Source organism: Panthera tigris, chromosome C1 (genome assembly GCF_018350195.1).
Source record: "Panthera tigris isolate Pti1 chromosome C1, P.tigris_Pti1_mat1.1, whole genome shotgun sequence".
Lineage (NCBI taxonomy): Eukaryota > Metazoa > Chordata > Mammalia > Carnivora > Felidae > Panthera > Panthera tigris.
The window spans coordinates 174081752-174098837 of NC_056667.1; the positions used below are offsets into that span (position 1 = coordinate 174081752).

Below are 17086 nucleotides of genomic sequence, written 5' to 3' on the forward strand. Positions count from 1 at the left end.
TCCTAGAAATGTAATATTTTAGTAAGAAATAGTCAAACATTCTCAAATCTGAGGACTGTTGCAATAAGAAAGTATACACAAACAATTTTTATTATTTTTTTAAATTTTTAGTAAAGTTATTTTGAAATTACTTACCTTTTTGCAAAATACCATTTTACAAATAAATTTTCATAATATACTTTTTCCTTTTTCCTCCATGTCTTCTTTCTTCTCCTTAGTGTATTTCTCTGTCATTCCTTTACAGCTGCTGCACCAAGTGTCTGATCATGAGCAACATGGGTTTCAGAGATGCTCATCCTCTTTCTGGCGTAGTAGTGATGATGATTCATCTTCCTGTCTAAATATTTCTTCCATTACTGTCACTCCTGTCAACTCGCCTGATTCCAGACTGTCATTGGGACTGTTAATACCACCACCTTCTAAATGTGGCCTTCCCAAGCCAATCAGTGAGAGCAGCATCCCAAGACCTCATGTAATTTGCTAAGCACAAAAGCCTTTTTTACTATCCCACATATGTTTTTTAAAGTCTACTAAAATGTGCCATTTATAGTGTAATGAAAAAAAATCAGGTATGTCCAGAATCAATGTGATATGACCTGGCAACTTTGTGTGCCATTCATTTTTACTTCCTTTTACCTGATATCAAAGTTTCAAGCAACAAGTGGTGATTGTGTACATATCCACAGAAAGACAAAATAGGACAGGTAACTTCAAAGGACCCACTGATATAGCAACTGGGAAGTCAGGTCATCAGTGATATTGGTAAAAGCAGTTTCAGCAGCATTTGGTACCAAAAAAAAAAAAGTCTCAATTGATATGAGTATCTCTTCTGAGGAGCTTAACCTTGAGGGAAAGAGTAAGAGAGATGAGAGGCTAGAGTAGTAAAGAGAGACAGAGTAAAGACATTTCTGATTGGTTTGCTTTAAAAACAGTCAAGATTTGAGTATCTTTATATCCTGAGAAAGAGGAGAGAGCTGCCAGGGCAGCTAGAGGGATGGGTCGATTAGGAAAACTATTCCTGAGTAGGAGGAAAGGGCTGAGGGATAAAGTTGCCTTAAAGTCTTTGGACAGTATTTATGACTGATAAAGTGAGCAGGGTATTAAAGAAAAGGAGATGACAGCAATTTTCCTTCATGAAAAAAATGTGCTAATGGCCATATTGACTGAATAGCAAATCTGTCACTCTTTACACACAATCAGCCTTATTTTTCTTCCATTACCTTCATTATCTGTGATTTAGAAAAATAAGTGTATTCTGAAGAGTCTAATTTTACTATGAAACACTCTTAAGTAATTAATCTCTGTTCATGTTCTTTGAGGAAAAGCAAGTTTTTCCTTACTATTCTTCTCCAGAATTGGAATTCTCTTTCTTTTATAGATTGTGTGTACCCGTTTGTGTGTGTTTTTTCCCCCTGAATGGCAAAGTGATGATTGTTTCATTCTTATGTTACATCCTGGCCCAGACTGACCCAGATAGCTTAATGATTTTGGTGGTATTTTTAGTGATTATTAATTTATTTCACAAGGTAGCTATTTATCATAGAAAACTATGAAGTCTTACCCAAGAATAAAAGGCACTGCAGTGAGTATAATAGTTAGCTATCATTGTAGTTATTAATACAAATTAAAATATACTCTTTAAAAATTTTTAAAGTTGTTATCATTTGCATTTGAATGGTCATATAAGAAGATGCATTGTTTATGTCCAGTTATCTCTGTCTAAAACATAATCTTATGCAAAACTATTATTGAAATCATGTTTTTATATAGCTTCTAATATTTCCAATCCTCTGATACAAATGGCAATTATTTCTAGATATACAGAAAAATCCAATATCTTTTATATCTATATAGAATAGTTTCTCACCATTTTTGCCATCATCTTTGAGATCATTGTTGCAGAAATTTTCTTTTGCTTTCTTGCCAATAAGCTTTGGTGTGACTGATTAAATCACATGAAATTGCCAACATTTAACTATTTTTGATCTATAAAATGTCAAGTTCATATGATTCAGCTGAATTTATTGCTGTTTATATATGTTTTATATGCATATGAAATAACATTGCAATGTATCTACCTGAAATACTGCCTTAATTCATATTATTTTCATTGCAGGCAGGCAGTGTGACACCTAAGTCACCCTCCACTGACATCTTCGATATGATACCATTTTCTCCAATATCACACCCATCTTCAACACCTACCCGCAATGGCACACAGCCACCTCCAATACCTAGTAGATCTACTGAGATTAGTAAGCTTTCTAAAGAAAACAATATTCTTTGCTGTATTTGTGTACATTTTAAATGTTTAATTAACTTTATGGAAAATTATATATCTTAAGCTCACTAAAAGTGTTAATTACCAAAGAATTATGTTTATATGTGCCAAATAAGTTAATCATATTTTACTTTATAATTCAGAGTATACTACCAAAGACATCAGTATTGCATTGGAAATAATTTTTTGAAAAATGAGATGGGGTTATTTATATCATAATGAAAAGCATTTAATTACATTTTTATTTTATTTGGGGTTAGACTTCTAATGTTTTAATTTAATGATTAAAAACAATGCTTGCGGTAATGGTTTTAATATTTTCAACATGTTTAATGGAGTTCAGTTTAAATTCTTTGTTAGAGTATATGAAATTCTTAGTTAAAGAAATATGTAAATATACGGATTGTGTGATTTGTTTATTACCCCTATATAAGGATATTTTACTTAATATCTAACATACTATACATATATTGCTTTTCTGACTTACTTTCTATACATTTGGAAGGTACATTAGAGTCTCTTATTGATGGATTAGAAAGCATATAACAGATGCTCATTTTCAATGTCTTGATTATATTTTGATCTGCACCATGTCACAGAAACTTAAAGAATACTCCCCAACGTCCATGATCAGTCATTACATGCAAAGGGAAATCGAAGAAAAGAGAGTTTTACATCTTATGCTTTATTGCATCCTCTCTAGTTCACATTAAGACATTTTTAATATAACTCTGAAGTTTTGGCTTAGGGCTTAAAGTATGTCAGGGCCTTTAATTTATTTGTTTCCCCTTGTGGAACTTAACCCAAGTATACTACACACATTAAGTATTCAATAAATTTTAGAGAAAAGCATTGGAAACTTCAGAAATCAGTTTATAAAAATATGTCAAACTTGTACATAAATTGAGATATATATTTAAATTCATTTGAATATATTTTGTGCCAACACAAAATATTTTTTCAGAGAATAATCCATAATATACATGTCATAGTGTGTTTTTAGCAAATGTTGCCAATATCCTGATATCATGATGGGGTATTTTTTGTCCTTGTGAGTGTCCACATCTCTTCCTTTACTGTTTTTTACTTCCTTGGATTTCATCGCTGATTCATTCATTCATTTATTTAGTCCACTGGGCATTTGTTTAACACATATGATAGACTTGGGTTGCAATCTGGAATTTGAAATGCAAATTAACCATAGATCTCCAAAAGAGGGTTTTAATACAGGTCAAAATATAAATTGAAAAGAGCAAATAGATTTGAAAATATTTAGAAGGAATAATATGTCAGGATGGTATTGAGAGTTCAAAATCAATGATGATTCAGAATTTTAGACCAAATGTTGTTAACAGGGAAAATTAGAAGTAGAGAAGGGGGAAAATGTGTTCCATTTTAGACATTTGATATGTCTAGATTTTTCAAAGGCATATCAAACAATAAAATGCCTGTAATAAAAATCTCTATTCTTTCTGGCCAACTCTACTTTGTTTTTATTAATTCATTTCTTTTCACAAATATCTTTCATGTGTAAAAGCATTGTTGGATGTACTCGTGGTATGGGGGTAACCAAGGCATTCCTACAAAGAAAAGTTCCTCTGTTCTCCAAGTTCTGGTGTATTGCCTAAGTAACACCAGACTGAGGAAAATAAATAACAACAACAATAATAACACCATATATATAAGATGACTGTATATATATATATATGTGTATATATATATATATATATACACATATATATATATATAATACCCATATATAATACCTATAGGTCACGTATAAGGTGACAATACATTTCCATTTGTTTAGGACAGTTCTGGTTTATCTCTTTTGTCCCGGTGTAACTGTCAGAAGCATTACTTTTATCTTAAAACTTAAATGTCTTTATTTGGATTATAAATTCTACGTCCCTCTTATTTATATAATACTTACCAGCACCAGGAACTTATAATTTATTTTTACTTATTTAATACATGAATTTGAAAAAAAAGTTGTAACTAGAAAAGCAAGAACCTTTAATAATGAGGGTTCATAATTTAGAGGATATGGTAGAAGAAAGAACATAAATATTATTTCTTACATAGCATTGAATTTTGAGAATATAATTTTTTTACAAATGAAAAGTTTAATACATTATAAATTCGCATGCACCTATATAATTTTTAAAAGTTGTGTCAATTAAGGCTGCACTTGAATGATTCAGAGGAGAGAAGTTTCATAATTTTTAAATTTCTAAATCATATAATAGGCCATAATTTTATAAATTACAAACATCAATTTTAACTTTGTTGCTTCCTTAATGATTAAAAAATGCATACTTTAGAATTTATGTACAGAGAGCTATTTGATATTCTATTATTGGTATTTTTTTTTTTTAACGTTTATTTACTTTTGAGACAGAGAGAGACAGAGCATGAATGGGGGAGGGTCAGAGAGAGAGGGAGATACAGAATCTGGAGCAGGCTCCAGGCTCTGAGCTGTCAGCACAGAGCCCGACGCGGGGCTTGAACTCACGGACCGTGAGATCATGACCTGAGCCAAAGCCAGACACCCAACCAACCGAGCCACCCAGGTGCCCCTATTATTGGTATTTTTAAAAGGAAATCTGTTTCTAGGATAGAAGACATTTTTAAAGAACCTGTCCCATTGTGTTTATTTAGGAAGGTGATATGATTTCATAGTACATGAAACAACATGCCTTACATTTTTTTCTGAATAAATGTGAGATTAAGGTATCACGAGCTATGAGTAAACTACTTACCAATCTGCTCAGTCCCACATACTGCTTCACTGTTGTGTTACAAAGGCATCCGTAAGGAATAGAGGTCTTCAAAAAGTAATCTGTTATTGTAGTTAATTTAAATTGCTTCAGTAAAATGTAGGTATTGTAATATACTAATTATCAAATATTTGAGAATTTGATATTGGGAAGTCTTAATTAAAGACACAGAAACCTCTCTGGGTAATAATTCTCTGTAACCAGTTTTTAATACTGTCATAAAATGGATCTTGGCTTCTTTGTTGGTGTTTAACTAGTCTAAGCTCAGGGAAACCCAGCATAAAGTGTGTGTGGATAGGAGCTCATTTGGTTATGTGAGTAGTTCTTTATGTAATCTTGCCTTTGAAATCTAACTCACTCAACTCACTTTCTGTCATTTCATTTACTAAATTATTTTTCCTCCTTTTAGAACGGGACCTGTTTGGAGCAGAACCTTTTGACCCATTTAACTGTGGAGCAGGGGATTTCCCTCCAGATATTCAATCAAAATTAGATGAGATGCAGGTGACTGTTTTAACAGATTGGCTTATAAATGGTTTATTTCTTTTTAATATGGAACACAGAGAATGTTATATACCAAAACTACCCTTTCCTTGAATTATTATCCCTATGAAAACTTACTTGAAACAATTACTTTAAAATAATCATATATATTTAGTCCTAAAAATGTTCCTACAGGTGCTAAGGATAAGGTTTTATTGTGTTTTGTTTAGTTTTTAATAGTACAATTTACAGTGACAATCAGATGGTTCTTTTTTATACAAAATTGCGTGGATTTAAATGGCTCATTACTTTGAAATCCAAAAATTGCAGGGTCATTGCACTAGACTTACAAGATTTCAACTCAGTTTTTAACAATTATGAATTTCAGATTGTACATGGAGAGATGAAGGAAAATCTTTGTGAGAGTAAAATCAGTCTCTTTTAAAAGAAGCATTGTAGTTATGGCTCATAACTTCTGGGTTCTTATTGAAAAAGCAGGCACCCAGTGACAACTTCTTTAGGAACGTAGTCCAGTTGGGTTTCCATTTCTCTCTCCCTCTTATTTTTCAATTCTGAATTGTACTGAAAGTTTGAAGGTATTATGGGCTGTGATTAATAAATAATCTTAAAAGCACCAGGAAAAAGACTTCTCTTTATATTTGTCCTTTATATTTTGGTGGTTATTATATCCGATTTTTTTATTGAAAAGACTTTGTGTATGTATGGTAGAATGTAGGCAAAGACCAATTATATGAAGCTGATTGGGAAGAGGCAGTGAGTGAAGAGAAGGAGTTGTTGCCACTTATAGGCAATGAATTCTCTATGCTTCATTTCCTGGACAAAACAAAATTAATGGTGGATTCTGATCATCTAACACTGGTGAAACACTCCTTTCTAGAAAGATAATATAAATATCCTTCCACTCATTTTGGACTACAGCTATGAAGCACTCTTCTTCTTTTCTAGGTATTATGTGAATTTCTTTATTGTTTTAGAGATAATAATGCCTGCATCTTAAAAGTTGCATTATTTAATATACACCTTGAGATTTTCAAAGCATATGTTAAAACAACATTTCTCAAGTTGGGTGATTCATAATTTCCTTTTACGTGAAAAAAAATTATTTTAAATCCTTTATATTGGCTTAAATTGTTATAACATTTCTTAAAAATTTACCAAAAAAGTTATACATAACTTATTCTTATAGCTCTGATACAACTATTAATTCAAAACTTATAAATTAAATAAAATCAAAATTACAACACCTAATAAAATTGATTTAAATTGAGAACTTCAACAAGGTGGATGATGTTATCTGGCTGAAACTAAAACCACCAATATCAAACTTCTGTTGATTTCGGCATGTATCCTGTTTGATGGTACAATTTCTCTCCCTCTTTTCTATATTTCAAATACTATGAAACTTTCACTCAAATAGTGCATGGTTATTTACCAAGAATACTTTATTTCATGTGAAATCAATTCCTCTCCATTTTCAATAGTTTTACCAATTAGGTTTATGCTACTTGGGGCTAATGCTTTTATTAGAACAGACACAAACATGGGCACAGTGGTGTTTGTTCCCAAGCATTAAAATCATAAAGAGTACTTTTCTTTTAATGTTTTTTAATTTCCACAAAACTGAAGAATTTTCTATAGATTTTTTAAAATAAGCCTACATCTCCAGATTTTTGTAGGAACTAACTTTGAGAGACACTGTATTGGAATGATTTAGTGATGTGTTAGTTAAGTAATGTTAAGCTACGGTATTTTTGCTTTGGTTTTTGTTTTGCCATTTCTAATATTTTCTTAATGTCTTTTTTATTCTTTTCTGCTTTCATGGTGGGTAGCGCCAGAGATGGTTGGTATATCATTTTCATAATAATTTTAAACAACTTACAACTCCTTAAAGCTAAAACCTTAATATTTGCATGCTCTACTTAATAAATATTCAAACAGCAGTTTCATATGGATGTCTCTGATTATTAGTTGTGTTTAAAGAGGTTTTATAACTCATATTTTAAAGTTCTTTTTTCAATGATGTAGTCATTATTGCATTGTCTACCTCATTGCTTGTCTGTTTTTTTGTTTTGTTTTGTTTGTTTGTTTTTCCTTAGTTCAAGATTTATTGCAAGGTCACTTTAACTAAAGTAAAATAATATTTTCTCCATCTAAAGTCTATGACAACTTTTGCTATTAATCTTGTAAGCCTAATTAATCTAATGCACACAATTGGCTACTATTTTTATCTTTGCATATAATGTAAAAACATTAGAGAACAGTGGGTGTATAAATAATGAGTTAATAAGCCTAGTGAGATGTTTGGGTTTTCTCTTTAATTTACAGAGGAAAGCACAAAAATATCTTGTGCATGTCAGAAGTTAACCTGAAATGTTAAGCCACATTTCATTATAAATTGTTGGAAAATTAAATATTTGTTTGAAGTTAATAATGTTATTTAATGTGACATAGTTTAAACTTTCTGGTATGTGTCACTGACAGACAAATCAGTAAAATAGTAATGATAACCCAGATGTGTGACGTCTAAGTTATAATAATTTAATACATTAAAAAAGAAGCATGGCAAATCAGTGAAGGATGAAAGAATTTTGCATTAAGGGGTTGTTAAATCAACTGGTTACTAATTTGGTAGAAGATCAAGGTACAGCTGTAACTTACAACAAATATCCAAGTAAATTTCAGAAAGATTTGTCAGTTTAAAATGTTAAAATACAATTGAATATTTATCAGACTTTTGAGTTGGAAAGAAATTTTAATACAGAAAAGAAAAACTTGTACATTAGTTTTAAATGTACACATTTAAGGTAAATGTAAAATATGTATACAGAAGAATTTCTATAGTTCTTTGTAGTTTTTTTTCTTTTCTTTTAAAAAATCTATAAATATATCACATACACATAATTAAAGTAAAAAGACACATAATTAGAAAAGTAAACAATCAGATAAATAAAAAAGCAGTAGTTCACAGACCACCAGGGGCTAACATGCATGTAGACATGTCTAATTTAATCAAAGAAAATATACAAATTAAACAAAGAACTAGAAATGCTATTTTAATCAATCAAATTAAATATTTTATTTCCTTATTAATGATCAGTGCAAGTGAAAATATGATGGACAAGCACTCAGTCATTGATGGGCAAGGGTCCATCCATAGCATCCCTTTGGAGATTTGCTACTAATACTTATATTTCTTTTTGATATCAAAAACTTCAATGAAGTCTATTCTGAGAAGAAAATGACTCTAAATGAAGAAAATCTCTACGGACAAAAACATCTAGTTAACTTTAAGAATAATTATAAAATACTAGATACAATTAAATCATATTAAAAAGTTAATAGAGGGGCACCTGGGTGACTCAGTCAGTTGAGCGTCTGACTTCAGCTCAGGTCATGATCTCACAGCTCGTGAGTTCGAGCCCCACGTCGGGCTCTGTGCTGACAGCTTGGAGCCTGGAGCCTGCTTCGGATTCTGTGTCTCCCTCTCTCTCTGCCCCTAACACACTTGCATTCTCTCTCTCTCAAAAATAAATAAACATTAAAAAAAATTTTTTTTTAAAGTTAATAGATTCATGGTTGCTGGAGGGAAAACTAGTGAAGAGACAGTAGGAATAAGGGGATTAAGAGGTACAAACTTCCAGTTATAAAATAAATAAATCACAGGGATGGAAATAAGGCATAGGAAATACAGTCAATAATATTATAACTTTTATGGTGACAGATGGTAACTGCATAATGAGCATTGCATAATGTACGTAAATAGTGAATCACCATGTTGTACACTTGAGACTAATGTAAAATGTATGTCATCTATACTTGTATTTTTTAAAAAATTAATAAAATATTATATAATCATTAGCTTTATGGGAACCCAATATAGAAACTTTGTTCTCCTAGATTTTAAAAAAATATAAAAAATTATATATATGTGATACATTAAAATAAATAAGAAAGTTGTATATAATATATAGTTTTTATACTGTTATTAAAATTGTTTTTAAAAAATCTATACATAGATGAAAAGGAGACTCAAAGGACACATACTTCAATATGTTCATAATTCTTATGTAAGAGTGGTTTTCCTTCCTTGATATGCTTTTCTCTCTATTTCAAAATAAAAACATGCAACTGGGCAAAATATTTCATATAAAAAGTGAATCATTAATAATATATTAGAAAAAATAATATATTAATAAAATTATTCTTTTGTGTGATACTAGTTTACGATAACTTCCATCACTACATAAATAAAATAAAGCCTCATTTTCATTCAAAGTTTTACAATTCAAGTGGATATGGAACCTGAGAAAGATTCAGTGGTCATTAAATCATGATTTACTAAATGAAACCTAGGAGGGAAGGTTAGAAACTGTGAGAAATTTTATCTGAAGAGTAAAGAAAACCAAAGAGCAATATAACAATGTGTCTGTTAATGGGGATGATTAAATTCATCTATGGGGATTCCGAAAGGATCCTTCTTAAATCACTATGGAGATATTCTTGTAAGGATCTACATTTTTAAATTATTGAAATAGTGACCAATCCCTATTTTACTTTGATTGCTATTCTGCCTTTCAAACGCTACTGACACACTGATAAGTAGTTGAAGTGATAGTGGTTTAATTTCAGAATGAACTGACAAAAATTTTAAAACACTGTATGGTATCAAATCTTTCCAAAGTTAATACATACCTACACTGTCTGCCTATCTATCTATCTATCTATCATCTATCTATCCTCTATCTATCATCTATCTATCTATCATCTATCTATCATCTATCTCTCTATCATCTATCTATCATCTATCTATCATCTATCTATCATCTATCTATCTATCATCTATCTATCATCTATCTCTCTATCATCTATCTATCTATCTATCATCTATCTATCTATCAATCATCTATCTATCATCTATCTATCATCTATCTATCTATCTATCTATCATCTATCTATCTATCTATCATCTATCTATCTGTCATCTATCTATCTATCTGTCATCTATCTATCTATCATCTATCTATCTATCTATCTATCTATCTATCTAATATACCAGAAGATGACCTAGGACACAGATCCTCACATATCCAAATAAAATATTTATAAAATTAGTTAATTTATACTATCTTCAACTTAAAGGTTGACTTTCCTAAGTACTTGGCAGCTGTTTAAAATATATGCATACGTAAGGTAAAATATTTCTTCTTGTGATAAGAACAGCCTTTTTAAAAATAACGGTAAGTACTCTGACTTTTACTCAACTAACTGTAATTTGTACTGTAAGTTCTGGGAAAAAGTTTTGAAACCCTTTGCAGTAGTGGCATTGCTCTGTGGCCTTTATAATGTAGGTATAATGAAGAGCATACTCCATGTTAACAGCAAATGAGGTGTGGCTTGCAGTTTTAAAATGATTTTCTTCTACTGTATGATAATGTTCACATTGAATTTGTAATAAGATAAGTATGTTAGACACCTGTTGTAAACAAAAGTAATTTGGGGCAATGCAAAGAGATACACAACTGGCCAACATACAAGTAGATACAGTCTAATGAAATAAAATACAAAGGAGAACAGAGGACAAAAGACTTCTTTCTGAGTGATGTTTTATTTTCCACAAGAATAGTCTGTTTACATTTTCACTCACCAATATGTCACATGGTCACCCCAAATTCCAAATTACCTGCCTGAACAAAATTTCAGTTCTGTTAGTAAGAGAGAAAGGTAAAGTATATATATATATATATATATATATATATATATATATATGTATATATATATATATGTATATATATATACATATATATATATATATATATATATATATATATATAAACTGCCACCGTGCTTCTACAAAAAAACCTAAAATGTAGCCCCAGTTCCTTTCATTAATGTGAGTCCCTGCTTTTTCTCTCTTCTTTGGCAGGCCAGTGTGCATAGATTAAGAGCAAGGGTGGGGAGAGAGGAGATGGAAAACTGGAGATAGCCCATTACCTTATGCAAAAATGAAGAGAGCTTGGAGTAGAGGACAAACTCTTTTGCCACTTTTTTTAATGTTTATTTTTGAGAGAGAGAGATACAGAGAGAGAGAGAGAGAGAGTTTGAACAGGGGAGGGCAGAGAGAGAGGGAGATACAGAATCTGAAGCAAGCTCCAGGGGACTTGAGCTGTAAGATCATGACCTGAGCCAAAGTTGGACACTCAGCAGACATCCACGCAGGCTCCCCTTGCCACCAACTTTTAACACAAAATCTTAGGAGGAAGAAAACTTCTCACAGCAATTGTGTACTTGCTCTCAATAAGTCAGAGACAACTTCCAAAAACATCTAAAACGTGCTTAGGGGGAGTGAGACTCAAAGCTACAACTTGAAACTGTAAGAAATAGCAGGACGGCGCTTGGGTGGCTCAGTCGGTTAAGCATCTGACTTCAGCTCAGGTCATGATCTCACAGTCTGTGAGTTCGAGCCCTGCCTCAGGCACTGTGCTGACAGCTCAGAGCCTGGAGCCTGCTTCAGATTCTGTGTCTCCCTCTTTCTCTGCCCCTCCCCTGCTCATGCTCTCTCTCTGTCTCAAAAATAAATAAAAACATTAAAAAAAATTTTAAAAAGAAGAAATAGCAGGACTAGTAGAGGAAGCTTCCTCCATTAGAAAGTGGTCTGCACATAGGATATGGCATTGTGTTTACTAAAAGTATTTTACCTAGCTCTGGACAGTGGCAACCAGGAAGAAAAGATGAAAACTATAAGGCTCTGTTGAACCTTTCATCAAACTTGAGGTCTAGCTATCTTACTTCTATTTAAATGAATATTGATCTTTAAAGCCAACAGAGGAAATTTAAACTAGAGTAGAATGGCATTACAGATTTTATTGAAATAAAACATGTAAGTCTTAAAACTACTTAACTCCATATATTTCTGTTTTCTTTTGTCTTTCATGCATGCTAACTTCACATATATTTAAAACATTTAAAATGCTAATGGGTGTACACAACTGTCTGGGATATACACCAATATAAAATTTTGACAAACCAGCATTTGACGTATTTTTTCTTAGCTGATCAAAGCATGAAGATTTCAACTTCTATTCAGAGACTCTTTATTTCCTGATTATCATTATTATCACTATTATTATTGTCATTATTGCCATAAGCATTTCCTATTTTAATTATTTTACTCTGTTTTACAGGAGGGGTTCAAAATGGGACTAACTCTTGAAGGCACAGTATTTTGTCTCGACCCATTAGACAGCAGGTGCTGATGTCAAGAACAAGAGATCCAGATTTGTGTTTAATTTGTTTTCTATACATATACATCATTCATTATTATTTTATGAAAGGTAGTATTCATGTGCCAATATATTTTTGAAAATCTTAACTTTTTGAAAATTATTTTAGTAAAATGTTCATTATTGATCTATAACATTTATTTCAAAAACAACTAATTGTAAAGTAAATCATACTTTTATGTTCCTTTCTGTTTCTCTTGTAGATGAATTTATAATCAAAAAACAGATTACCCAAATATCTGTCTTGTGTCTGAGTTCTAAATAATTAGCATCTTGAAATTTGTGTTCATTCTCCAGGCTGCTAGTTTATTATTGATTCCCAAAAGCCATACTTTAATGATACCTTTCAAAGTCTTGACAAGATATACCAATGCCAAGCTAAATATGTTCTATATTCAAACCAATAAACATGTTACCATCCATTAGACAGATGTTATTTTATGGATTAAATGTTGTTCATGTCATTGCAAAATGTAAACTTTGAATATAATGCCACGAGGTCATTTGTAGCAAGTAAAATAGCAAAAATATAATTTCCAATAATAATTAAAGCAAATAGAGTATTTGTTAGCAAAAACAAAGTAATAGTGTTATCTATTATTATCAGTTATACTCTAAGTCTTTTATTTATTTCATAAGTAAAGATTATGGGAAAAAATGAACATTTGCTCTTCACAAAACACTTAATATTTAATTTCTAATGAGATAAGATAGACACCTATCTAATGAGATAAGGATTTACGTTGCTAAGCATCTCAATATCATCTGAGCTAATATTTCCTAAAAAAATATTTGGAATTTAGGCTGTCTATGGTTGCAATGTCTATTACCCATGTATACTTTACCAACTATATTTTTTCTCACTGAATAAAATTATTCTTCTCATATTTTCTCCTTTTCATAGATATTTTCTCACCAAATTTTATTTTGTGATGACCCATTAGTTTTGATATTTTGAAATCTATGACAACTATTCTTTATGAATCATTAATATTATTTAGCAAATTTAATTTGTATTTGTTTTTGTTGAAGTCAGAATCTCATTTTTCACAAAAACCAAGTGGCTTCTCAGTTTGGTTCAACATAAACAATAAAATTTTCTTGTACTTAATTCATAATGTGTTGATGAGCTCTGACCCTTAAAAATGTTTGTTTCCTATGCATTTGCCCATTATGTAACAAGCTTTAGTTTGTACTCAGTGCAAGAAAAATCTATGGTCAAAATTTAAAATTTGGTTCATCACATCATAAGAAAAATAGATTAATGAAAATATGAGCTTAGATTAGGGGTAGATCTTAAAAGTAGATTTTTATTTTACTCATGGGAATTTCTGTCAAGTGCTAAAGGTACATATTCAGTAGGAAAAGAAATCAAATATGCTTATGCAATATTATATTTGTATGTATCTTCATGATGTTCTATGGTATATATAAGCCTTGTTTTCTGTTATCTGCTAAGTTGTACCTTAATTAGAGGTTAGTATATGTTTCATAAAGAAGAATCTTTATAATTTTGTTTGTCATATAGTATTTTGGAATTTGTATAATGAGGATGTTTAGAAGCCATTTCAATGGCTTTTTTTTTAACAGATAGAATTTGTATTTTTATTGTACTTTAAAAAGCTTTATGTAATAGGTATATATTTAGCAGCCATTTATTATCAATGGTAACACAATAGAGTACTAAGATGGTATTTGCACACTTAAGACACGTTACTTTACCAATTTTTAATGGTAATCCGTTCTACTGGCATGACTAAATAGTACATAATTGCTCATTAATTATGAACATTTATTTCACCAGTGCATTTTTATGAAGATCCAGTTGAAAATTGTATTTCTATGTAAACTCAATGATATGTTTGATTTTGCTGAGAATAAATAATTTTAAATAAATAAATGGTGTAATTTACTCATTAAATAATCTCTAGTTAAGTTAGAAACATTCTGAAGCTACGTACATAACAAAGTTTCCTGCTCGTAAAATGAAGCCTAAGAGAGGAAGGAACGAAGGAACAAAGGAATGAAGGAAGGGAGGCAGGGAAAAGAAAGGAAAGGGATTAATGAACTTTACTTTTAACTTCATTTCTTATAGCCCACACACATTTTAGCTGCATAAGCAAATACCATTCAGTTGTGGAAACAGTGGACTTGGTCCTGCTGGTGAGATAGGTCATAATGTAGTTTGTGATTTCACTAGAAGCATCTGGTGCAATAACCGTATTACGTAAATACCTCTTTTCAAAATTCAGAGCCTTTTTAGCCTGGTAATAATGTAAAGGCTTTCTTGGCTGATAGGCTTTAAAAGGTGGAGTTGATAAAAGATCTGAGTTGTGGCTCACTGCAATATCATGACGTTTTGAGCCTTTTGAAAACACAGTAGTAAGTATTTTAAAGATTCACAGGACTCAAATGCACAGCGTTTGCACACCAATGAGCAATTCATCGGTCTATTCAATAACGTTCATTTTTTACTCACTTTATGTGATAATGTATATCATGTGGGTAAGAGCACATCTCCTAAGTTTGCTTACTTAACATTGTTAAATTGAAGACCAGATTTCTGCCTTCAGTTAGTTTACTGTCATAAGGGACAAGTAAGGCAATACATGAACGAATGAGTGAAAAACAATATGTACGAAAGTACCGTGTGAACCGAAATCTTCCCAGAGAATATATATATTTAACTATGTTTAAATGTGGGTACCTAGCACTGGCTAGTGTCTACAGTGTTAGATATCCAGTTCAATGGCAACAATTTTCTCTTCGTTTATTTTATTTTGGATTTGAATTTTTTAAAAAAGTTTTGGTCCCACTATGGGAATTTATGTTCAGATAGAATTTCTGATAGATTTGCATTGTCTCATTTCTAAGTTGTTTTTTTTTTCTCTTTTTGATGTTATTTAACATAACCATGAAAAAAAACTGGCTGCTAATATTTTTCTGTTCCAGTGTTTCCATATATAGTTCCAAATTCAATATTTGTTCATGATTTTGGATTTCAACCTCTGTTAAATTAGTTGGAGAATCTTGGACTCAATTTTGACAACTAAATCTCAGACTCCACCTAAACTACACTGTTTATAGGTGGCAAACACATTGCTGAGATAATCATGGCTGGTATTGCCCTCAGATCCCATATCTCAGGCAGGAAGGACCTAACAAGTGTCCTCTCCTTCCTAGATAACCTCTGACAGATTCTCAAGAACTTCCTCCTTAAATGTCCATCTCATAAATGGAACAAAACCTTAATTCTTACACACTTGTTTCATGTCTTGATCATATATTGTTAATGTCCAAATGTAACCTACTTCTTCTAGAAATCCTGCATATAAAACATATTTTGTCTGGATTCATCCAAAGTGGATTTCCTTACTCTAATAAGGAGACCACCAAAAATAATTTATGCTCTTCTCTGTCCTTGCTTTCAAGTAAATTTTTGCGAAATATGGAGATTACATTTCTCTGGAAGCATTTCTTTCCACTCCAGTTCATGGATTCTAAGATACACTACTTCCTAAATCATAGATAATATGCAAAATATGACATACTTAAGAAGTTGAGTTTAATGTCCCATTTCAAACATTTTCTGACATTACATGATAAGTTGAAATAGTGAAATTTCTATGCCATTACATTGGGTTTTTAATGGTACCACCATAACTATAACTATGAATTTGGAAAAATTTACTTTATTTCCCTTAGCCACGTTTCTGGCGTTCATTCAGATGCATACTCAAAATTCACTGAGTCAGACTTTTACAGTTTGCATGCAGGTCTGTCTATAGGCACTTTGGAATATGCATTAAGGCATTTAAATGTTGCTTTCTTTCATTAAGAAAACCCGGCTAGAAGCTGTAAGAATTACCTTCTTAAAAGGGTTCTCCAGTACCCATTGAACATAATTAAGTTCTCTATTAGAGGACATTCTGGTATCTGATGACATTTTCTTGGTAATTTGTACTTTATTGAATTATTCAAATGTTTTGCAAAAATAAATGAAATACTGTCTTGGAAAATCTTTTAAAAACATTTTTAAAGTTTTTTTAACATTTCTATTTATTCCCCAAAATCTTGAAGAAAAGATTGCCTTGACATTTTTATATCCTGTGGTGCCAAGCACAACACTTTTGTCCATAAGCATTCAGTAGAGGTTCGATTCTTTAACATACTTCTTGCTAATAATGTGAGCTAAAACTTCATAAGCTCTCTGTGAAAGAAAAGAACAGCATGCCTTCCAA

The 17086-nt window shown here is 31.3% G+C and overlaps 1 protein-coding gene across 6 annotated transcripts in view; it reads left to right on the forward strand.

Moving 5' to 3' along the window:
• GULP1 (GULP PTB domain containing engulfment adaptor 1) overlaps positions 1-12906 on the forward strand; it is a 264781-nt gene extending 251875 nt beyond the window's left edge. For 5 of the 6 annotated variants that reach the window (XM_042994878.1, XM_042994881.1, XM_042994880.1 and 2 more), the window contains 3 exons: positions 2117-2255; positions 5471-5565; positions 12747-12906. In XM_042994878.1, the coding sequence (XP_042850812.1) occupies positions 2117-2255; positions 5471-5565; positions 12747-12818 (306 nt within the window). In that variant the 3' untranslated portion in view covers positions 12819-12906. Of the gene's footprint in view, positions 1-244; positions 473-2116; positions 2256-5470; positions 5566-12746 lie in introns of all 6 variants that reach the window. The other variant, XM_042994883.1, reaches the window with a different exon arrangement.
• The last annotated feature ends 4180 nt before the right edge of the window (positions 12907-17086 follow it).